Here is a 24,848-nt window from a genome sequence, read left to right as displayed (position 1 = left end):
TCTTCACATTTCCAACATTTATTTGAATTTTTTTTGTAATATTTGGATATTTTTTGGGGGGTCAGATAAGAAAGAGTCATGGTTATTTTCTACCAACTGTAGAGAAACCAAGATGAATGCTACAAATAGTAGGTAGCAAATCCTGTCATGTGAAGTCTTGCAAGATGTGCAGATAGCCCATAATTTTAAAATGACTTAGTTAGGAGCTGTTGTCCAATGTAAAATACTATTATAGTATTGTCTGACTGCTCGTTTAATTTTTTTCCAGAATAGCAAATGAAAAAAAGGCTAATGATATTCAAGTTTCTAAATTCTTTCAATTTGAAAAAACACATTCATGATGAATGAAATTCTTCTTCAGAACTAGTGTATCTGTTGCAAGTGAAAAAGTTAATATTGGTGATCAGTTTTAGAGTTATAATATAACCTTGTTTTTAACTAATCCATGTGGTAAGCAACATTAAGTTAATGGGTTTTTAAAAAGTGAATTGTGAGACATTTCCATTCATAGAAAATTGTACACCATATTCTATTTTAAGACTCTTAAGACTCTAATTTTGAAGCAAATCAAACTGTTTTCAATTCAGCCTGTTTACAAATAATTTAAAACTTCAGACAGCTAGTTTGGCTAAACTCAATGTCAGCCTCCCCTATAGCAGATCCTTTGAAATTCTTAGAGCAATTAATCTATTGTTGATTTTGGTTAGTTTGCTTTGCATAGAACTAATAATGAATTTAACCCATTGTTTCTCTTTTTAGTGCTTAACATTGGTAACTTCAAGTCAAGTCATGGAACACATTTTCTTTATGCTCTGTGGTAGTAATTCACATTATACAGTTTCTAGATCAGGACTCCCCAAACTAAGGCCCATGGGCCGGATGTGGCCCTCCAAGGTCATTTACCTGGCCCCTGTCCTAAACCTTAGACTTAGGGTTGACCTAAGCCTGAAACAACTTGAAGGCACACAACAACAACAATCCCCTAATTTTGGACTGTTTCATCATAGTCCGGCCTCCCAACAATCTGAGGGACCGGGAACTGGCCCTCCACTTAAAAAATTTGAAGACCCCTGCTCTAGATGGATCTTGTGACTATATGTTCCATTTGCTGGAAAGGGTTTTTTAAAATATGCCTCCCTTTTTAAATCATTTTTGGCTTGTTTTCTTAGTTTATATGTCCTTTTGGGTTCCATACCTAGACTAGGCCAATACGCTCTAGTGGAGATTTAAGTTGTTTTTTCACCATCCTTAAAATGCATTTTAAAACAATTTGGGGCTTCTATGGACAAGAGCAATATTGCAACACAATTAACTTCCATCTCTTTTAAAATAATTGCCATGATAGACTATATTTGACATTAAGTAAACAGTGATCATTTGTAGTGAACAGGGAAAGCTTTTGTAATGCAAAAACATTGTGCATGTCCTTCTCACATGGAACTGAGAATGGCATACATTTTTTCCTATATCAGTAAATGGCAACGATAAACTTATGATGAAAAAATTAAAGATCCATAGTCAGTCAAGGACATCACTGAAATGGATGCTAAATCTGACGATCCTCCAAGTCCAAATTAGTCATGAGATCCTGAAGAGGTTTCCAGTTTTAGAGCCAAATGACAAATTTTGAAACAAATAGGGAAGCTTACCACGAATTAATTAATGTTATACTGGTGTAAAAATGAAAGCTTTACTTTTTAGTTTTGAGTTTTATATCACATTCTTTTATCAAAACCTGTTCTACTTACATTATCTTGAAAAAACTGACCAGTTACTTCAAACATAGGTCGCACTGATTTGATCTTAAAGGCAGTTAAGGAAAATTCATATTTTCACACAGTTTTATAAACAAGAATTGTAACCATAAAATCTGTTTTGTAATGGCATCCTCCATCTGTGTGTAAAAACATCAGGAAAAACAGACATGTATTCCAGAAATATTTTGTAAAATGATGTTTATTGGAACGGAAGTTCCATGAATTACCGCCAATGAAGTGTGAGTATGTTTCTCCCACTTGTAAATGAGCTCTTATTTCTCTTGCCACAGTGAGTCATCTTATACATGTTTTAGTTTAAGTCTGAAAACATTTTATACCTTGGCACTAGGCTATATGTAAATGTTGCATCCTATTCTAGAAACATTAAAAAATATAGTCTGCTACAAGAGTAACTGGTGTCACAGTTAACTCTTTCAGTTTATAGAGATTATAATAATATTAAAGTGATCATGAATTTCTTGTTATCTGCACAAGACTTAATACGTGCAGTGATTTTTCTTTTGTATGGTGTGAGTTCTGGGCACTGTTAATTCACAGAAAAGAATTAAAGGATATTTATCTATTACTTTACCAGAGACATATTAAATTATTATAATTGTATATTCAGAATTAATTAGTAGAAGCAACACCAACAGGAAATCTAGGAATATATATCAAGTATAGAAAGTACTTTTGTTAAAAATATTTTTAGAAGAGTTGCTGCCAAGACATCGGTTTTCTTGTGAAGTGCTTCACTTTCAAGATTTGCACTCTTTATCGTTTTTTACTGTTAGATTGTTTAGATCCAGTAGCTTCTCAGTTAATTCATTGGTTGTGGGTTCAGTTCATTTTCTTTATTGTAAGGCTGGCAGACTACAATTTTACGCTGACGGCAGTTACTAAACACCTGTTATGATCTTAGAATGATATGCTCAATAATTTACATATATGCATAATAGTATATGGATTATTTTCTTTCACTGAGGATTAAAACATTCAATTATACTAGTTTTAATTGCATAGACTAGGACTGTAATGCATTAGAAGACAGTTTTCTTTTGCAGTCTGCAATGGAGATATTCTTACATTAAAAGTTATTTCATAGAATCATAGAATCATAGAGTTGGAAGAGACCGCATGGGCCATCCAGTCCAACCCCCTGCCAAGAAGCAGGAAATCGCATTCAGAGCACCCCCGACAGATGGCCATCCAGCCTCTGCTTAAAAGCCTCCAAGGAAGGAGCCTCCACCACAGCCCGGGGGAGAGAGTTCCACTGTCGAACAGCCCTCACAGTGAGGAAGTTCTTCCTGATGTTCAGGTGGAATCTCCTTTCCTGTAGTTTGAAGCCATTGTTCCGTGTCCTAGTCTGCAGGGCAGCAGAAAACAAGCTTGCTCCCTCCTCCCTATGACTTCCCTTCACGTATTTGTACATGGCTATCATGTCTCCTCTCAGCCTTCTCTTCTGCAGGCTAAACATGCCAAGCTCTTTAAGCCGCTCCTCATAGGGCTTGTTCTCCAGACCCTTAATCATTTTAGTCGCCCTCCTCTGGACGCTTTCCAGCTTGTCAACATCTCCCTTCAACTGCGGTGCCCAGAATTGGACGCAGTATTCCAGGTGTGGTCTTACCAAGGCAGAATAGAGGGGGAGCATGACTTCCCTGGATCTAGACGCTATACCCCTATTGATGCAGGCCAGAATCCCGTTGGCTTTTTTAGCTGCTGCATCACATTGTTGGCTCATGTTTAACTTGTTGTCCACGAGGACTCCAAGGTCTTTTTCGCACACACTGCTGTCAAGCCAGGCGTCCCCCATTCTGTATCTTTGATACAGAATTTGATCCTACGATGTTCATGGTTCATTTGATGAGCTTACATATATGTCTGCTTCAAATACAGTATGTTTCTTTGAGCCTTGAGCAAACATCTTGGTGTATTAAACAGGTTCATGACTTTCTATCCAAGATCTTATAGAATTGTCCCTCATAAACCACAGATGCACATATCTGAAAAGAAGTGCTCCTCTTCCCACTGTCCTTTCCAGACTGTGACGATTATTTAAAATGCATTTTGTTGAGTTCTATGTAGAATCACACATATTACTTTATTACAAGGAGCCCCCAGATGGCATAGTGGACTAAGTGACTTGAAGGTTGGGTTGCTGACCTGAAAGCTGCCAGGTTCGAATCCCACCTGGGGAGAGTGTGGATGAGCTCCCTCTATCAGCTCCAACTCCATGCAGGGACATGAGAGAAGCCTCCCACAAGGATGGTAAAAACATCAAAACATCCGGGCGTCCCCTGGGCAACGTCCTTGCAGACGGCCAATTCTCTCACTCCAGAAGCAACTCCGGTTGCTCCTGACACGAAAAAAAAACTTTATTACAGAACAGACCATTAGATCTGCATGTAAAATACATTTTAAAACAATACCTTGAAGCATTCAGATTAACACTATACAAACAAATACGACTTTACCAAATTGATAGATTAAAAATATCACGATTAAATACATCAGCTTACCAAGACAAGGATAATATAGTTATAACAACCAGGTTTAACATTTTTCCCATTTCTAAGTGAATAATTTGTCAGAGCCCTACAGCATAAGCACAGGACACTTGGAGGAATGTCTTAAGTACATTCTGGTCTGCTATGTAGATTGGAAGACATCTAATTCTTAAGCTATGTAATCTTACAGGGTTCCATCTTGTGTACAAGTTTTTAATAGCTGTTGTAATGTTGCCTTAAGTCTCTTCTACTACAAAGCACAAATAAAAGAAAAAGGATTTATAGTAGTTGGAAAGAAGAAAAGATTGGTTTGCTATTGTTCTTTTTTTAATCCATGCTCCACCCTTCTAGCCCATCTTGTGATGTGATTTTTCCCCCCAGAAAGAATAGCAACTGGCTGGACATATGCTATAACTATTGCTGCATTCTGTTAGACGAGTAAGATTTCTGTGTGCTTCTATTTTGTTTCTGTTTCTATCAGTTTTGATTGAAAAGCCATTAAAATTGCAATCCTAACTGTAATACCAGAGTTTTGTTGTGTTTTGTAGATGTGGTAGATGAAGCGGTGAGGGGATGGAAGAAGTTACAGAAAAGTGGTGATTTGAGGGAAATGGACTGGATGAGCACAGAAGGAAAAGAGGGAGCTTGGCCAAATATATTTTGTATTGTTCTCTTAAGGAGTGCAGAACCTCCTCAGGAAATTAGGCTTTATCCTTTATCCTAGTGCTAGATTTAAAATTCTGGATGTGGATTAAACAGAACTCTTTTATAGTATAAATGTGGCCAGTTCTCACTGGTTTTAATGCAACTTTGCACTTATTAAGCTAAAATGTTCTGTTCGGGATTTCAGATTTCTGCTTTATTTTATTGCTCTTTGCAGAGTCAGTGTTGGTCCAGATGCTGTGTTTTTTTCTTAGCAATATGTGCAAACATCTGGGTATCATCAGCATTTTTGAGCCTATGTTGCCTTTTATTTGGGAAGTTGGCTTTATTGATATGCAGCACAGTGAGTTTAGTGGGTTTTCATAAGACTATTTTGTTTACTCTGTAAATAAGTCTGAAGTATCTAACATGAGTAGTCAAAAATTAAGAGGCCATTAGAGGAACAAACAGCAGATGCTGGCCGGAATCCTATTAGTAATCCTACATAGAGTAACCTATTGGGATACACATAGTATTACATATGTGTTGACTCACAGTTTGGCAGTTACTTCTACCCCCTATTAAATTTAATATGTGGAGGGGGTAGAAAGCTTGATTAGATCAGGCTTCCTTGTATCCAGGTGACAATTTCATACATTTTTGGATGTGTGTAATAGAGGTGGGGATTCCTTCTCTAAGTAGAATTAACCCATAAGATCCGAGCTATGATTTGCACTTTGCTGGGTCTTTACTTACAATCATTAGTGATACATGTCATGACAAGCCAGGGAACTGTAGAAACTATGGGTTACTGAGTACAACTAGTATAATCAAGCACCTGGGCCGATGGACATGTTTGCACTGGGAGAAGCTAACTTATGGAGCCTTGTTCATTATACAGAGTGTTTCAAAATGAGGGACCCAATTTCAAAGCAGTATATTTCACAATCGCAATGTGTTACAATTATACAAGAAATTAGGAATAGTTTAATGAGTTATCAAGCTTTCAAGTCGTACTAACCTACTGTCGCACCCCTAGGCTGCATAGACACCTTGCAAACCACACTGGAGCCCAGGATATAAGCAATCAAGCTGTTTATTGGAGAATATAAGTAAGCACAAGCAAATAAAGTTCAAAGTCAATAGAGTGGATAAATCACAAAGCAAACTACTTATCCGTCCTTAGACAAAAGTCCAAGAAAGTCACTCAAGGTTATGATCCAAACTGGAACTGGACTTGGTCCCACAAGAAGTATCAGAAGTAGTCCACACAGAGTTCACTTCCCAATCAGGAAACAACAGGAAGCCATAAGAAGCAAGAACCAAGCTCAAAGTAATCCAAGAGAACTGTAATCCACACAGCAAGGAAACAGGAAGGCTCAACTGGAATCAAGGTACAGCAAGGTAGAAGGTAACTGTAATCCACACAACAAGGAAACAGGAAGGCTTAACTGGAATCAAGGTACAGCAAGGCAGAATCTTGGCTTGAAAGTCACGGATACAAGAACACGCAGGCAAAGATCTTTCTCACTTGAATTGCAATGTTGACACCTCTGCTGTGCAGAGAAAGCAAGAAGTATTTAAGGAGATTTCGAGGCTATTGTTCCAAGGGAGAGCTCCTTCTCATGGGAAAGATGCTCATTAGCACGTCTCTGAACCCAGACGTTGACTCCTTCATAAACATTCCCTCCGGTTCCATCCCTGGGTAAACATCTCCCTTCTGTCAAATCCATCCTCCTCCTCCGGGAGGCTAGCATGCCTATCTGGCGTTTGCTGAACTGGCCTTGACTGGAAACAGGAATGTGGCTCAGAGTGCCTGCTTGCAACCTCATCTCTGGTTCCAGAATCCTCTGCTGGAATCAATTCAGGCAAAGGTAGCTGAATTTCAGGCCTAAAATCCAAGTCTTGAATGGGGCCAAAGTCTGGCTCCAGCTCAGGCTGAGCTACAACACCTACTATCTAAAAATAACAATGAATGGAGAATATCTCATTGGGCATTATATTGTGAGGTCTCCCTCTTGTGACTGACTGAGGCTAGGGGCTGTTTGTACACTGAGAGAGGCATCTAGCAGTAATCATTTGAAACTTTTATGTCCCACCCTTTCAAAGGGGTAAGCATTTCATTCATGGATGGTTTTGTGGTTGCAGAAATATAGCAATTTCAAATTGGATCTGTCTTTTTGAAATACTCTGTGTTTTACACATCTATTGCTGATTAGTTCCCCCTGCCCCAACAGTGGGGTGTTTCAGTGGTTTGAGAAGGGAAAAAAGCCAGAGTAGCTGCTGCACTAATGTTTGGACACTATTTAGTGCCAAGAGTGATTGGGCAGCACACAGTGTTCATACCCAGTAGGCCAGGGTTCCTTTTGTTCTCTGGCTTTTTATTATCTGAAAACTAGCCCACTATAGTAGTTGCAGAAAGAATTGCCACTTCTACCAAACACCTAGAACAATGTATGAAATGGTTAGCTGGATGTATGGGAGCCTTATTTCCTCACTACATTAGATTAAATTAATGGTGAGAGAGTTCATTCCATATGCACCCTACTGAAGATGATCTGTTTGAAAGACCTAAATCCATGGTCAACCCAGGTATGAAGATCAGAGATAAATGCAGTAGTGTGTTAAGGTAGAAGTAGAACAAGAGAAATGAAAATGACTCCAGTAAAATGTAGGGACATTACATAAAAATATTGAGGGCAGGGGTCACATAGTGGGTGCATTTAGAGTGAGGCATGGTAAAGTGGGTGCCTGTGAAGTGAATATAAGACATCAGCATTGTGCAGTGCTGGTGTGCAGCAATTGAATTACACTCCATCAGTTAGAGACTAGGGAACAAGAATATTGTATGCATTGGTGACAAATCAGGATGACTTTTAAATGGCCTTGGTAGTCTCAGGTGCTCTAGTGTTGGTTTCTTTTGCTCTGGTGTCATACTACTTTGATAAAGCCTACTTTTTATCATTTTAATAGTGCCGTCCTTTCATTTGACCTTTGCCTTTTCTTTTGCATTTTGTGCATACTTTGAGCTCATGCTATGATATTGATTTTTCTCTCTTAGTTATTTTTTCTGAATAAAAATATCCAATTCTAAGTTATGGAAGGATGATTGTCTGCAGAAACTTATTATTATTAAACTTATTTATATCCTGCCTTTGTCCCCTTAGAAATTCAAGTCAGCTAACAACCGCACAATCTAATTACAATTTCATATACATTAAATTAAAGAAACTAAATTAATATTAGTGTGTGGATAAAGAGTTAAAATACAATTAAAATACAAAAAATACAGTAAAATTACATTTAAAATACACCATCCCCGTCAAAAAATCCCACCCATAAACTCTTTCACTCTGTGTGTTTTTCTCTGTTTTCCATTCTCTGCATTTTGCTAAATTAGAAATTTGTCATCTTGTTCAATTTTTCTGATTTACTTTGCGCTATTAGTAGAATGGAAGATAGGTTGTCTATTTCCCCCCTTCACCCTGCTTTCTCTCTTAGTATCTGTATCATATGATATGGGAGACAAGGAGCTAGATAAACCCTAACTCAGCTGCCTCTTTAGCAGCAGAATCTAGGACTGGCACATAGAGCCTAGCAATTCCACATGCAGCCAAGGGGGAAGGGGGGAGGATAGGAATGGCAGAAATGTATCACCACAATAACAGATTGTGTGGAGGAAAGGAAAGGTCACAGTGTAACTAGGAATTGAAATCTCCCTAATTTAATCTTTCTAGGTTTATCTTTCAAGAGTGTATTCAGTCAAAAAATATGCAGTGGGGATCTACTGATTCTTTTTTGAGCGCTAGACTTTAGTTCTTTGGCAAGCTGAATGTCTGAGGCATCAGGGAATGCGCGGGAGAATGTTTCACATACAGGCTGTTGGTTGAAGTAAATATAGAAAAACAAATAACACTAGAATATCATCTGAATATGTTTTTTAAATATCTGCAATTGAAAGAACTAAATTAGATCGCAAGTCCAGCAATTGAAGATGCCCACACTAAAGGTTAAAGGTAAAAATGCCTAAAAGCAAACAATAGTTGCAAGAGGAAGCAATTTTCAGATATATTTGGATAATTCAAAGAACAGCAGTCATATTGTTACAGGCAACACACAACCCCCTTGTTATAGCAGCTCTACTAGCTGCCATTCTGTTTTCAGACACACTTCAAAGTAGTGGCTTAGACCTATAAAGCCCTATGTAATTTAGGTCACATATTATGTATGAAATCGCTGGGGGAGAACTTGCTGAATTCTTCCACCTGCACCTTGGTGGGAATCTCAGAGAGAGCTGCCTTTGTGGCTGATTAAGGACTCTGGAACTCCCTTCCTAACAAGGCTAGGTTGGCTTTTTCCTTACCTATCTGTTGGCAAGTTTTCAGTAGGATTTTTCAAACTAGGAATGTGTACACTATTTTTGTCCATTCTATAGATAGTCTAATTAATTTAAAAATCATATATGTTTGTTTTTTTATTTTTAAATGTTTTTACTTGTATCTGTTTACATTTTTAGGTTGCTTTGAGCCCCAACTTTGAAGGAAAAAGCAAGGCACAAATAGACAAATGTAATATATAGGAAGAGTCCTGCCCAGTGTGTCAATAGATACTAGATCTTAGCTGAGACCTGGCATATACTGGCCTTCATGGAAAATCTGGTCCCCTTGTAAACATCCTGTATTTAAGGAATTTGGAGAATTACATTGAACATATTTAATATGCAAGTGGCTTCTAAACTTTTATTTGAAAACAAACACATAGTATATTTGTTTCTATGTAATCAGATCATTATTGAAAGGAGCTAATAACCTGTGATTCATCTTTACTAATAACAACAGATGCTATTGTAATGGGTTCCCCAATATTCACATCAGACTATTAATATACATATGAATACTTATATGATATTCCTTCCCAATAGGCACAAGATGGGCAGGTAACCACAAACTTAAAACAGTTTAGCAACTGTTCATTATTTTCAGTCAGTCAGGCCTATTGCAGTTTATGTAAAACTCTAGAAAACACCTGTTATCTCACTCACTTTTTTTTAAAAAAATGACTTTATTGAACGCTAGAGCTCTATGGCTTTTTCTTGATGTTTGTGACCTGCAAATAGATGTCTCACAAAGCACAAGAGTGCAAAGGAATTTTGTTGCACCTTTGAGACTGAAAAAAATAAGCTGGTAGCATAGGTTTTCTTAGACTAAGTCCACTTCCTCAAATATATGGCTTGAGGTCCCCATCAACAGACATTTATATCCACGATGAGCAGGCTGTATGTGTGAATAGAAATAGAAATACAAAACCTGATGATATAGATCATGAAAAACTATGGGTTGCTCTTAAAGAAATTGATATGCCACACTTTTTGATTGCTCAGGTGCATAACCTTTATTCAGGACAAAATACTACCGTTTGGACAGATTAAGGAGAAGCAGAATGGTTTTTAGTATAAAGAAATATAATTGAATACTGAAGTTAGGATTGTTCATGCCATCATATTTTCAATTTCAATGTATAGTTGTGAAGGCTAGATAGTGAAAAAAGCTGATAAGAAGTAGATCAGTTCATTTGAAAAGTGATGCTGAAGAGGAGTTCTATAGATACTGCAGACTTCTAAAAAGACAAATAAATGAGCTCTAGAGAAAATCAACCCTGAGGTCTCCCTAGAAGCCAAGATTATTAAACTGAGGCTGTCATACTTTGTCCATATCATGAAAAGACAAGGCTCACTAGAAAAGATATTGATGCTTAGTAAGGTTGAAGGCAATAAGAAAAGAGGAAGACTGCATTCCAGATGGATAAGCTCACTCAAGAAAGTTATAGCCCTGTGCCTGCAAAACGTAAGCAAGGCTCTTGATAATAGAAGACTTGAAGGTCTCTCATCCTTGAGGTTGCCATACCTTAAAGTCAACTTGATAACAGTTAATAAAAACAACGATGATGAATTGACAAATTTGTTTAGTGAACAAAGGCGGGAGGAAAGATATTGCCTAAAGCCAGGGTGATCATATGAATGATGGTGACAGTTATTGGAATTATGGCGGGGAACAAGAAAGGAGATGTGATAAAATGGTCAAGACAACCATCATAAGGCTGGAGTGTTAACTAGAGTTATATGTCGCATAGTCACCAGATGTTTCCTAGACAAGAATGGCAAATGTAACAGCCAATACTGATAATCAGCAGTTTGGGGTACTTCATTTTGGCAACAGAAGATTGCTTGCCAAATGTCAATGTACAGGAAAGTCTAAGTAAGGTGCCCCTCATGACAAATAAGACATTGAAAAGAATAATATCTCCCTCTTATTGTTTAGGAAATAGAGATTGATGATGGTATTTGTCTCCTCACAATTATGATTGTTCATAGTTCTGTAACTATTTTAGTTGGTGAAGATTTTGATTTTTGTATTATTATTATTTTGGAGGGATGGAGGAATGATCCAAATACAGGCAATCCATTTATTTCTTTTATTTTTTCTATAAAACAACTGACTTGACTTCTCACGCCAATACATAAGTTCAGATGAAGTCAGATCTCTCAAAGACAGTGGAACTCTCTGCCTCGGAGTATGGTAGAGGCTCCTCCTTTCGAGGCTTTTAAGCAGAGGCTTGGATGGCCATCTGTTGGGGGTGCTTTGCATGCAATTTTCCTGCTTCTTGGCAGGGGGTTGGACTGGATGGCCCATGAGGTCTCTTCCAATTCTGTGATACCAATCTGCTAAAATTTTCTATCTTTGCGTTTAGGATCTTTGCCATCATTTGTGGATGTTTATAGTCTGTCTTGTTATGCTCAACAGGTTGTGTGTCTGCCCTGACCTCTCCCACTTTTCCCACCTCCATTACAATGCAGTTTCACTCCATTCTACAAAGCAAGCAGGTGCTTGCTGTCAAACATGGATGAAGTTGTGTTAGAAGTATGCTGTTGGACGCAAAGATTTTCAGTTTCTCAGGAGGTGTGAGTAAAATGGCCAGTTTCCAAGAAATCTCATACCAGTGTTGTAATCAAGACTTCTTTGGCAGCAGTAGTCATTATGAAGTGTCAAAACAACATATTTCTGTTTTATTTTCATTACACCATGAACATCTGATGTCTTAAACATACGTACGTACAACTTAGGTATGTAGATGTTGTAGGACCAGACTTTTTAGCAAATGTGAAATACTATTTTTTACATTGAATCCAAAGTAATGTATCCTGGAGGGATGCTTTAAAAACTGTACCTCACTCCACCACTGCCTTGACAAGCAAAGGAACAAAGCAACCAAATTAAGTAGTTCTCTGTTAACTCATGTTAGAAAAAGAACTACTTCCCATTCCAAATTAGGCATGTTGTTTAAGGGATATTATAAAATAATAATTAATAATAATTAATAATAATAACAACAACACCTTTATTTTTCTATTCCGCCTCCATCTCCCCGCAGGGACTTGGGTGGCTAACAGGACAAAGCCCGAGAACAATAAAACAGAGTAAAACAGATAAAACAGCATATTCAAATAAGTAAGACACAATAAAATCATGCTTAAATACAAATGCAATACAATAACAGTAAAAAAGAAACCAATTTAAAACATGAGATGATGAGATAAAAAGACCACCAATTTGGAGGGAGGAGTAACATGGGAGGGCAATTCAACTCAAGTGCAATGATGTATTATAGGGTGCCTTTGGGGCGAAAAGACAAAGTGCGAACATTCTCAACATTTGAGTGAGGTAGGACATCCAGTTAAATCTAGGAGAGGGCGAAGTAAAGTGCAAATTATGATGCAACCATTTAGGTAGGGATTAGATCATGGTGACTAGGTTATTCAAAAGTGCACCGGAAAAACCAAGTTTTTAATTCCTTTTGAAAAGATGTTAGGGTGGGTGCTTGCCTGATCTCCCTAAGAAGGGAGTTCCAGATCCGGGGGCCACTACCAAGAAAGCCCACTCCGCTGACTTTCAAGAATAAAAATAATGCTTACATTGTTTTCAATTGAAAACAACACAAAATCGTAAATCTACTTAAAACTTTAAAAAAAAATGGTAGCTCAATAATAGATTCTATTACTTAATTTCAACAGTTTTTCATTTCTTCTGGCCAAACTCTTTGCTATTATAATGTGAATTATGGATAACACTCAAATATTTGTAGACATAACATGCTTAGGTTAGTTACTGGTTTGAATTCCTCTTTGATGATTTTCCTCCATTTCCATTTCTTGTGCATGTCTTTTTAAAATCTTAGCTCAGTTAAAAGTTCTTTGGATATTCATTCTGGTTGCTTTACACTTCTCTTATTTTTTTTCTACTTGCTGGCACTGTTTGCCTTCGTGCCTTCCTATCTCACTTTTAAGAAACTCCCATCCATCATGAACTCTTTTAGTATTCCTGTCAATGGAATCTCATTCAGTATTTCCTTAAATTTCCTGAAATCAGCTCTCCTAAAGTCTAGAATGCATGTTTAATTTCTGTGAGTGTCAACCTTTTTCTGTATCACAAATGCCAGGAGCACATGATCACTCCCACCTAAACATCCCATCACTTTCACTACATTGACCTGGTCCTCAGTGTTGCTTACGATCAGATCCAAAATAGCTGATTCCCTTGTTGCCTCTTCTTCCTTCTGAACAATAAAATTGTCTGTAAAGCAAGTGAGGAATTTGTTGGACTTTGTATTCTTGGCAAAGTTTGTTTTCCAACCAATATCAGAGTAGTTGAAATCCCCCACTACTACTATATCTCTTCATTCTGCATGTTTGGTCATCTGGTCAAGGAAGGCTTCATCCAGTTCTTCCGTCTGGTTTGGAAGTCTGTAGTAGACCCCCACAATCACATCCTTTTCTGTTCTTGTTCCCTTAATTCTTATCCAGATGCTCTCAACCTTTCACCTCTTCATAGGTGTGAATATATTTTGACATATAATGCTACTTCACCCACTCTCTTGTTTGGTCTATTTTTCTGAAATAAGTTATACCCCTCCATTGCTACATTTCAGTTATGCCTATTAGATCATAACTGTCTTGTTGTGCTAAAAGTTGCAGTTCATTTTGTTTCTTTCTCATTCTCTGGGCATTAGTGTAAAGACATCTAAACTTGTGGGTTTGAGATTATTGTCTGCTGCTTGGTACTTGTTGTGTTTGTCCAACCCTTACTCCAGGCCTCAATAAACTACTGTTCCCAAGTATGTTGTCACCCTCCCGCACACATCCTAGTTTAAAGTTCACCTGATCAGGATTGCCAGTCTCTGAGTAAAAACATTCCTTCCTACTTCTGTGAGGTGCAGCCCATCCCATGTCAGAAGCCCATCTTCCAGGAAAAGCATACTATGGTCCAGGAAACTAAATTGTTCTTCCTGACACCATCTGCCGAGCCAGTTATTCACCTCTAGAGGACTCTGTTGCAATATTGCTTAAAATGAATTGTGAAAAAGTATTAAATTGTGTATTTTGTACAAAGCATAGCACTGCTGCATGCTATATACTCTTGCTATTCTATGTATGTGGCTCAACACAAAATCTTGGCTTTAGTTTTACAGCACAGTGTGGCCTAAGACTGTTCTTCTTTCCAACGTAACCCAGAGAAGCCAGAAGTCTGGACACCCCTAGTCTAAATTATAGCTATTCAGATTATATTTTGTATTTTGAATGTGTGCTCTGCTCTTTAGTTATTTCTTCTAATTTTTTCTTCTTGTTGTAGGAACCTTGAGAGAATTATGGAGATTGACTAGTGAGTGCATGCTGTTGCAAAATCTCTCAATTAACTTGGCACCGTCTTGTGTTCAGTCTTGCATTTGCAAGCTAAAAAAAAGTTGACTTTTGCTTTTTAACCAATTCCACTTTTTCACAGTGCTTCTGGTCCCTAACCTATCAAATAAGCTGGACATGCCTATATTACATTAAGGTAGAGATCTGTAGAATGACTATGGATTTACTTTGTTCATCAAATGTAGATTATGGAATATAACTTTGCTTATCCCTATTTTTCCTAGTTCTTCCAAGGTAACTAAGAGGTAACTATTAGCTGATTAGCAATGAATATTCACAATGAATATCCACAAAGAGAACCTTGCATTGGTGACCTGATTAATCTGAACAGCATGTTCTTAAAAGTATTCCTGTTCAAACCACTAGAGATAGACTTGAATTATAGTTCCTCTGTGTGTGTGCTTGGAGCTCATGCATCTGATAATACAGGATGTAATCCATGGAGATGTATAACACAAAAATGTTTTTGTTAAAAATAGGAAATAAGGACATTGTGAGGACTATAATTCCCATTATTTATTTGTCTGTTCATTTTCATTACTTTCAGTAGATGAGTATTTTATTTCTCATAATTTTCTTTCACTTTGTAATTGCAATCCTGCCCATTTCTAGACTTGTATAAAATCTTTTTCTTTCAGTGGGACTCTCAAGCACATTTCTGTACGTGTTAGCAACCTTAGCCAGTTAATAGTGTTCCACTATTAGATTCCTTCTTCTGAGCAGTGATGCTATTGGATTAAGATAAATCCATTTTCAGTTTTCCTGTTTTTTCATTTCTTCAATGCTGGTTGTGTTGCTGATTTCTGACCCAATGATTCTTAGTTTATTTTCAGCACAGAAATGGAGCACAAAATATAAAGCAGGCTATATGGGGGGCAAGGGGGGGATGAAATCTGCTTTAAAGCAAGCAGCTTTAAACAGAGCTGTAAGCTTTGCCTCACTCTAAGAGAGAGATTTCACTAAACCGAAATGCAAAGCATTCTGTAAGTTTAATTACTAGACGGAAGGCAAATGCAACATCTGGCAAGAACATCAATTTAAATTACACTTATTGTTTTGGTCAGAAGAAATAGTACTTAAAGGAAAATAGCATGCATTAAAAGTTGGCTATCTATTGGGAGTTGTAATAATAAATAAATTTGAGTTATATAAATCATTCTCTTATTTATCATTTATTGTATTTGCACTTGTTCAGGAATAAAATGGAATAGTTCTGCAGAACAGATTTCAGCTACAGTGAAATACTTTGATGCTTAATTTGGTGGTGGGAATAAGCAAGCCAACTTGTTTTGATGATATAAGCGGTTTCCTGAGAGAAGATTCATATGATCAGTTGGTTTCTCATTCCTCCTCCCCTGCTTTTCTCCCCTAAATTTCTTGATGTCCATAACACTGACATCCATGTCGATCCCAGCCTCATGATCCAACAGTTTTAAGATTATTTTACCATATCTACATGAATGGATTTTAATACATTTATCATTTAAAATATTATTAATGTTATCATTTATAAACAAATTTTGTGATGAACTTTATCTTATATTCAGATAAATATCTTCAATTTTTCTAAGTTTTTCAGGTGTCTATATAATGTAAATACATTTTTCCTTAATTTGTATTCCTAATATATGTATTTTTTAAAAATTATGAACATAATTAATTCATGAAAGATTGACAGTGAGACTTCTTGATTGTCATGTAGTTGTATTCTTTCCCTGGTGACTTGGAGCTACTTCCTAGAAGACACATTTCTTTTATTTCATGTCATATAACAGAATAAATGAATTTGGCATATGCAATGAGAATACCTACAACACAATACACCAGGAAAGTTGTGATGTATAGTTTCTTCTACAGGCTAATTTCTGAAGTATATGTATGTGCAATGGACCCATGTAAATATTTGAACAAGCATTCCATATGTATAATCTTTGAACAGAATGCATAATGATCCCTGTGAACGCTCTGATGATCATTTATTTTCTATTTTGAACAACTGTTGGTAGCACCTTGAGGAGGCGGGACAGGACTTTAGTGACTAATACTATTTTAAAAAATTAAATTACTTCAGTTTCATTTTTACATAGCATTAGGAAACTGTGAGAAATATCTAGCAAGTGATTAGCAGGAAGAATATTTCATTACAAACAAGCAGCTCCAAGCCACACTTTGCTGCTTTCAGAAATTTGTGGAAGTGGGACAAACATCCATACAATTTCATCTGTGGATGTAACTAAAGATTAGAATCTGGGTGCTATGCATCTTTACTGGGAAGTAGTTAATTAGGTCGCATCCCCAGTTAAATTAATGTAGGATTGTATACTTCCGTTGTTCATGAACTGGGAACCCTAGGTTGGGCGGGGAAATATAAAACTTAATTAACTGCATTTGGAAGTAATAATGGTAAAGAGATACATGTTTCCATTTATTTATTTTTATTCTTTGAGAGCCATATTTATTACTATTTTAGTCACTTGGGTCACATAAGACTAATGATCCTGATAGCTGTTTAGTTATATTTGTTCATTTTCTTAAAAGTTCTATATTATATTGCCTTGGGTGTTTTCAGATACAGGCAATTGCAGCTCAGCACAGAAAGCAAAGTGGCTGAACTTCTCCATCAGAGCAAACTGAAATCTTTTGAAAGTGAACATGTGCAACTCCTGCAAGAAGAAACGTCCAGGAACCTTTCACAGTGTCAACTCGAATGTGAAAAATATCAGCGAAAACTAGAAGTATGTAAGAAAAGCATCAGACAGTTGCAAAGCCCTGTTGATAATGAAATTAGGAGTAACAAGATTGTAACCTGAATGTTGCCTTCTTTTTGTATCAATGATAAGCTATAAGAGACTATCTGTGTAGTGTGGTTCTAAAAACTATATCAGTGCCCAGTTGAACTCTCCATGTTCAATTTTATAGTCCTCTTTGAGATAAATTCTGCTTTCATTTTCACCTGCATAGGTTTTAACCAAAGAATTTTATAATCTGCAAGCAATGAGTGAGAAACGGATTTCAGAACTTCAGGCACAAAATTCTGAGTACCAGGCAAGGCTTGACATGTATGAAAAACTGGAAAAAGAACTTGATGAGATAATAATGCAAACTGCAGAACGTAAGTCATTCTAAATTAACTTGTTTTTTCTGGAGTTGGAGTACTCTGTTGGAGTACATTTAAAATCTGATAACTGTAATGAGATTTAGAAGATATGTATTGCAAGAATGTATAGTATATATTCAGTGTGTAGAAGTTTTATATAAATTAACACAAAGAATGTGTTTTATTGTGCCTTAATTGACAGAGAGAATATTTATTGCAGTTTGGTTATCTGCTTAAAGTCCTCAGTACTAAACTTTTGACCAGCCGTAGTCCTGCAGGGCATGGATGTCAGATCTGTGTGTAAATATTTTACTTGTTTCTCCTGTCATGTTAGTTTGGCATATGTGGCATTGAGGCTGTTGAAAGTGAAAAACAAGCAGAATCTCTCAAGTTACTGATAATTTAATTTCCCCTTGACATCATAAACATTTGCCCTTATCCACCTTTTTCGCAATTTGGAGTGCTGACCTTTGAAATACCTGTATGACTAGGGTCCAGGTTGCCTGAATTTTGGGATTTTTGAAGGAAAGCTTTCCCTTTTTCTGCTCTCATTTTGTTTAGACAGGTTTTTGGCCATTCATTTTCTGCTGTGGAAGGATCTTTTAATGGAAGTTCTTGTACTTCTCTCTGCTTTCATGTTACGCTTTTAAATTGATTTAATGTAGTGCTTTGTTTTGATATGATAGCCAGTCATTTTAATTTTTCTTAGATGTTACAACTGGTTGTTCTTTAACTAAATTCTGTTTTGAGTCATTTTGTAATCTTCTGTTTTATCTCTTGCACTGAGAGAAAGGCAGGATATAATATGCATGCATACATACATGCATACTTACTTACTTACCTACTAAAGAATTTCCAATACTACCATCACATCCTGATTGGTTCCAGTGACTCGCACTTATTTGAAATGATAGAGAAAATGAGGAGAAATTTTAATAAATTATTGAACCTTTTTTAACCACAATTTTCATATGCTTTCATCTGCCTAATAGTTCGCCTACGATGCTTAAGCCATCTTAACTAAGCATATTAAGATAAGCTCCAGGCTATGTGCATGTCTGCATAGGAGCATCTAGGTAAAAGTAAAGCCAAATGTAGTTGGAAGATCCCTTCCATTTTCAAAACAAATTTCAGATTAATTAAGGTGGGTGTTTTGTCTTACAGACTTGCTTCTCTCGTGAATATTTAGAAAGGAAGTCCCAGCAACCTTTTAGCCACTTGGGATCTCCTAGGCAATGGCATATTATTATTATTATTATTATTATTATTATTATTATTATTATATAATAATAATAATAATAATAACAACAACAACAACAACAACTTCATTTTTATACCTTGCCTCCATCTCCCCACAGGGACTCGGGGCGGGTAACATGGGGCCAAGCCCAAATTTCCACAATAACAGAATAAAATACATTCACAATAAAAACATCATTAACATTTAACAACAATATAATGGTAAGTAAAACCGCCAAATAAAAACAATGCAACAAGTTAAAATAATAAAAAAGCTGAGCAGTGGTGCAAAAAGTGCATGATTAGAATCTAATGAGGTAGATAAAGGTGCTGTGATAGAAATGAGAATTCAAGGTGGAATAAATGAGGAGAGTAATTACCAAATAAGGGCAGAAAGAACAATACATTAGGCCGGATAATATCAATGCTGAGGAGATAATTCTTATGATCAGTTGTTGAAAGCACACTGGAAGAGCCAGGTTTTCAGATCTTTCTTAAAGGCTGCCAGGGTGAGTGCATGCCTGATCTCCCTAGGGAGGGAGTTTCAGAGCCAAGGGGCCACCACGGAGAAGGCCCTCTGCCTCGCCCCCTCAAGCCGCACTTGTGATGGGGTGGGAGTGAGAGGAGGGTCTCCCCTGATGATTGAAGAGACCACATAGGTCTGTAGGGATAACCTGCAACATGAACTGGGACCAGAAAATGATCTGAAGCCAATGGAGTTCCTTGAATAGGAGGGTTGACCACTCTCTGTAGATTGCTTCAGTTAGTAATCTGGCAGCCGATCTTTGGACCAACTGTAGTTTCTGGGCCATCTTCAAGGGCAGCCCCACGTGGAGCGCATTGCAATAGTCCAATCTAGAGGTAACTAAGGTGTGGACCACCCTGCCCAAGTCAGACTTTACGAGATATGGTCGCAGGTGGCGAACAAGTTTTAATTTTGCAAAGGCGCTCCCGGCCACTGCCAACACTTGAGCATCCAGTGTAAGCGATGAGTCCAGAAGGGCCCCCAAACTGCGGACCTATGTCTTCAGGGGGAATGCAACCCCGTCGAGCACAGGTTGCCACCCTATATCCCGATCCGATGTGTGACTGACCTGGAGGACCTCTGTCAGTTTGTTCGCCTTCATCCAGCCCATCACAGTGGCCAGGCACTGGACCAGTATCCGGGGGGGGGGGGGGGGGCTTCCTTGTAGTTTGGTGAAAAAGAGTAGTAGAGTTGAATGTCATCTGCGTAGAGATGGCACTGAACTCCAAAACCTCTGATGACCTCTCCCAGCGGTTTCATGTAGATGTTGAACAGCATGGGGGACAGAATGGAACCTTGCGGGAGCCCACATGTCAATGACCAGGGGTCCCAGCAGATGTCCCCCGGCCTTACCAACTGGGAACGGCCCTCCAGGAAGGACCGGAGCCACAGCAATGCTGTGCCCCCAAGACCCAGCCCGGAGAGCTGACCCAGAAGGTTACCATGGTCTATGGTATCGAAAACCATTGAGATATCCAGGAGAACCAGCAGGGTCACACTCCCCCTGTCTAGCTCTCTTCGGAGGTCATCGACCAAGTTGACCAAAGCCGTCTTGGTACTGAATCCAGGCCTGAAACCGGACTGCGATTGGTCTAGAGAATCGGTGTCATCCAGGAATCCCTGGAGCTGGGAGCTGATGTGGGAAACTGGTATTTTTGTTTTTTTGTTTTTTCAAATTGCCATGGACCAGCACGATATTTCTGTCCATTGGTTATAACTCTTTTTTTCTTTCCTGGAAATCTACCGGAGACCAGCAGCCAATAGCTCAGGGACCAGCACCAGTCCATGCACCATCACTTTGAGAAGTTTTGATGTAAACTTTGAGCATAATCCTTTGTGTAAATGGACAGGAGTAGCAAAATATTACCCAAGGCAGTAGTTAAACCATACCAAACAGCCTCATATTCCTTCTATCTGTCATAATGTCTGGAGTAGGCAGCAATTCATCAGAAGAGATTCACAGCAGCAAACGTAGAGAGGCAAGCAGCAAGCCTCTTTCCTGGGGCAATGGAGGTGATGGTGTTCTTCTCCCTCCCATGTACTGACTTCCCTCAGACACAGCAGGCACTCAGCTTTTATATACTTGAAAAAGGGAGACGTGGTCTTCCAGTTTGTTAGCCAATAGCTGCTATAGGTGAAACTTGAATTTCTTTATTTGCCACACATGTACAAGGCTATTATGTGTATGTTTATGTACAGGCCTTCTGGTGGCTGCCCCTCAACTCCGGAACTTCTTGCCTGGGGAGGCCAGAATGATTTCCCTTCCTGCTGTCCTTCTGGTGGCAGGCTAAAACTTTTTAGACTAGTAAACAAGAATTTTTTTAGGACCAAGCCATGGGGGGCTGTGGGGTGTTTTATGTATTTTAAATTGGTTTTATTTATTCATTTTAGACAGTGCTAGGTTTAATTCTATCTAAGTGTTTATAGCCTTTTGTTTTTCAATTGTATATTCTATTTTTACCACTTAAGTCTCCTTAAGAGAAAAACAGTGGTATATAAATAAATCATCATCATCATACATTGCTCTGTACAGGCCCTCTTTCGCTTGCCTGAACATCTTTGTTATTAATTTACGTCATTAACATCATTTGTGTATCACCCTCAAATTAATGTCTCCATGTCTCAAATGAAACTGTCTTTGAAGAGTATTAATAAATTTCAGCAGATTCAGAATTCTGCAGAGATAACATACCTCCCCTGTCATTATAACTTTACTGGCAACTAGTCCATTTCTGGACACAACTCAAAGTTCTGGCTATCACTGAAACTCATGAAAATGCAGCCCATCCAAACTTGTGCAGGTATTGAGATATGAAGGGTAAGTCCTTCTCTCAGTCCAACATGGAAATACTGGAGTCCTTACTGCCCTTTCTAGAATTGGCTGAGATTAAGCATGGAACCTTCTGCATTAAATGCACGTGCTCTCTTTATTGTGCTATAGAACTTGCCATACAATGGCATTACTTGGATTTTAAAGAAATCAAACTTGTTTTAAGCCCAGCAAAACCTTTAGAGAACAAGTGTGTTAGCCCAAACAAAATACGAGTTGAGTCTCCCTCATCTGGAAATCCGGGATACTCCAAAAATGGAAACTTTCATCTTTGGGGAAAGGGGGCTAGTCATACATCTAGTGTCTGCTTAATTTATCCTCAAGGAACCCTGACAGAGGGGATACACAAAGGAGAAGGCCTCCACTTATACAAGGCTCCTGTCAAAAGCAGGCATCTCAGACACTTCTGTGCTTGCCTTCCACCCAGCCAATGGTGGCACAGAGCAAGCCCCCTGGAAATGGCCACAAGGACCTACATGGGTGACCCCATTGGCCACTGACTGTAGACAGTACAGAGAGAGTGAAAAAGACTAATTGTGGGATTTTCCCATGTCTTTTTAGCTACTTTGCTAAAAGGTTGAGAAGCGTGCTGACAGCTGGGAAAGCATCTGGGCTGTCTGCTTTATTCAGAAGCCTCGTATAAGTGGACTCCTCCCCCATTTCTCTTCTTCTCCTCCTCGTTAGGTCTCCTTGAGGTAAATCTCAGCAGGTGTTGGATGTAGGTACAGTTCATAAAAACTGTTGCAAAAAATCTAGATTACTGTCCCCAGTCTGCTATAATTTATCAAAATCACTTTTGTCAGATTCAGTGTCCACTTATAAAATGGAACTATGAATAGCTATCTTACAGGGTGGTATTTGAATGCATGCATATAACAACTATCCCTCCAAGAGAAAAAGAGATCTGAGATTTTTCATTTGTTGTTCATTCTCTACATTATCAGTCCCTGTCAAACTTGGCAGTTGTTTTGTTGTTGTACTAATTTAATCAACTGTGTCTGTGTATGAGAGTAAGAGAGAAAAAAATCGTATTATCATAATACATATTTATCATTGTGATTTAAAATATTCAGAAATATCACTTCAATGTGTTCATTTTTCATTTCTTTGGGTTTACTGTTGTCAAAAGGCTTATCGAAATAAACTTTATGTTCTTACAGTGTACTCTCTCTCCTCTTCCTCTCTTTCTTTCCCTCTCTCTGTGTTTGCATTTAAATTTGAGAGACTTGCCAAAAATATTTTGTCCTGTACATTTTGTGCTCATAATTATTCTCCTAACCGTGTATAATTATAGTTGCATATGTTGCCAGGAAAAAAAGAACACTCACTTCCAGGGCTAAATAGTGCTTGTTTGCTCCTTTATATCATAGATCAAGGAGGGGGCAGGGAAGAGAGATTATTTATATATTTCATAAATGAATGAATAATCTACTAAGGAAACAATTGCTAATCATTTCCTGAAATTATGCATTGATATTACAGTGAGGCAGTTAAACTCTCAGTCAGTTATATTATTTGTTTGCTATTCTGAAAGGCAGGCATTCACTTCCCACCCTTGGAGAGCAGAATGCAAAAGCAACATGTTGAAATCATGCTGGCCTGGATTTCTGCCTTTTGCCTCTGTAACTCTGTTGCAAATTCAGCTTGACTCGAAAGATTACCTACGCTATAGGATATCCCCATCAAATGTACTGAATATTAGTGGACTTCACATTAGTTTAGAGATGGGGACAGTGTGGCACTTCAGATAGTGGAGTGCAACTGCCAGCATCCCTTAGTGTTGGAAGTACAATTGCCAACAGGCATTGCAATCCAACAGCACTTTGAAGACCACCCATTCTCCACCACTGTCTTAACAATTGTGCACTGAAAAAAATTGTTGTTATTGTTTAATAGTAAACTATCTTCAAGAGATTTAGGTTACTAGAAATGCCTAGAACAGCTGCTGAAAGCCTTGTGTTACCTTACTATCACCTACAAGGCCTCCTCAAGTTGCCCGTCTCAGTTTGTATATCCCTGAATTATTTTTAGTGAACTGTATTTCTAAAAACTGAACATTTGTCAGTCAGTACAGATTTGTGAATTGGTTTTTCTATCCACCTTTCTATGTAGGTGATGATTCCATTCAGAACAAATGGTCATAGATCATACTATCTGGTTTATTTATGTATTTCAGCTTTTTCTATGTCACCTTTTCACCCACAAAGACTCCTGAAGCAATTGGCTAATAAAAGGAAAGAAAACAGTACATAGATAAAAAATATGGTAAATGCATATTAACATGTTCTCCAAAAACCTTTCAAAGCAGTCAGAAAAACAGTCCTAAAATACAGTTTTTAAATGTTTAAAATAAAGCAGTTTCAGTCATTGAAGGCTATGCAGAACAATACTGTATTGAATTCCCACTGGAAAAGAGATGAAGGGAATTCCACAGTCAGGATGCTATCACCAATCTAACTTCATAAAGTGTTGGGCATGCAGCAAGGCCTCTTCTGAGGTTCTCAATTTTCAAACAGACTCATGCCTGTATCTCCATATTGATATTGTTCATATTGTTATATAATTATAATACTTAATTAGCATTTCTGTATTAGACTTAAGTAGACTGGTGTCTAACATGACTGTAGTGTAGTGGTTATAATATTGTACAACAACTGGTGAAGCCCAGGTTAAAATCCACCCCAAGCCATCATGATCCATTACAAGACTATTGCTTGGCAACCAGGAAACAAAGCATGTGCCATATACATTTTTAATGTGGTGCAGATAATTCAACATAGTTACACTCACAAATTTAGAACTGATTGCACACTGGGTACCAAGACCTTGACCTGTTATCAAGTACAAAGTTAGATGCCAGGTTATGTACCATATGTATATTTAGAATGTTTGGTTGTACTGAGGGCCACACTTATGCAATCACTGGAATAGCATGGACAAATAGGGTCCCAACAGGACTCTGGTCGTAATATATATATCTAGAAAATATGCATCCAGAAA

At 37.9% G+C, this 24,848-nt stretch overlaps 1 protein-coding gene across 2 annotated transcripts in view; it reads left to right on the top strand.

Annotated features, from left to right (window-relative positions):
• The window catches only part of pibf1 (progesterone immunomodulatory binding factor 1), a 108,243-nt gene that overhangs the window by 43,440 nt on the left and 39,955 nt on the right, over window positions 1-24,848 (top strand). For both annotated transcript variants that reach the window (XM_008106908.3, XM_008106909.3), the window contains exons 11-12: window positions 17,227-17,392; window positions 17,619-17,769. In XM_008106908.3, the coding sequence (XP_008105115.1) occupies window positions 17,227-17,392; window positions 17,619-17,769 (317 nt within the window). The remainder of the gene's footprint in view (window positions 1-17,226; window positions 17,393-17,618; window positions 17,770-24,848) is intronic.

This window comes from Anolis carolinensis, chromosome 3 (genome assembly GCF_035594765.1).
Source record: "Anolis carolinensis isolate JA03-04 chromosome 3, rAnoCar3.1.pri, whole genome shotgun sequence".
In the NCBI taxonomy this organism is placed as follows: Eukaryota; Metazoa; Chordata; class Lepidosauria; order Squamata; family Dactyloidae; genus Anolis; species Anolis carolinensis.
This window is presented reverse-complemented; position numbering and strand designations above follow the sequence as displayed.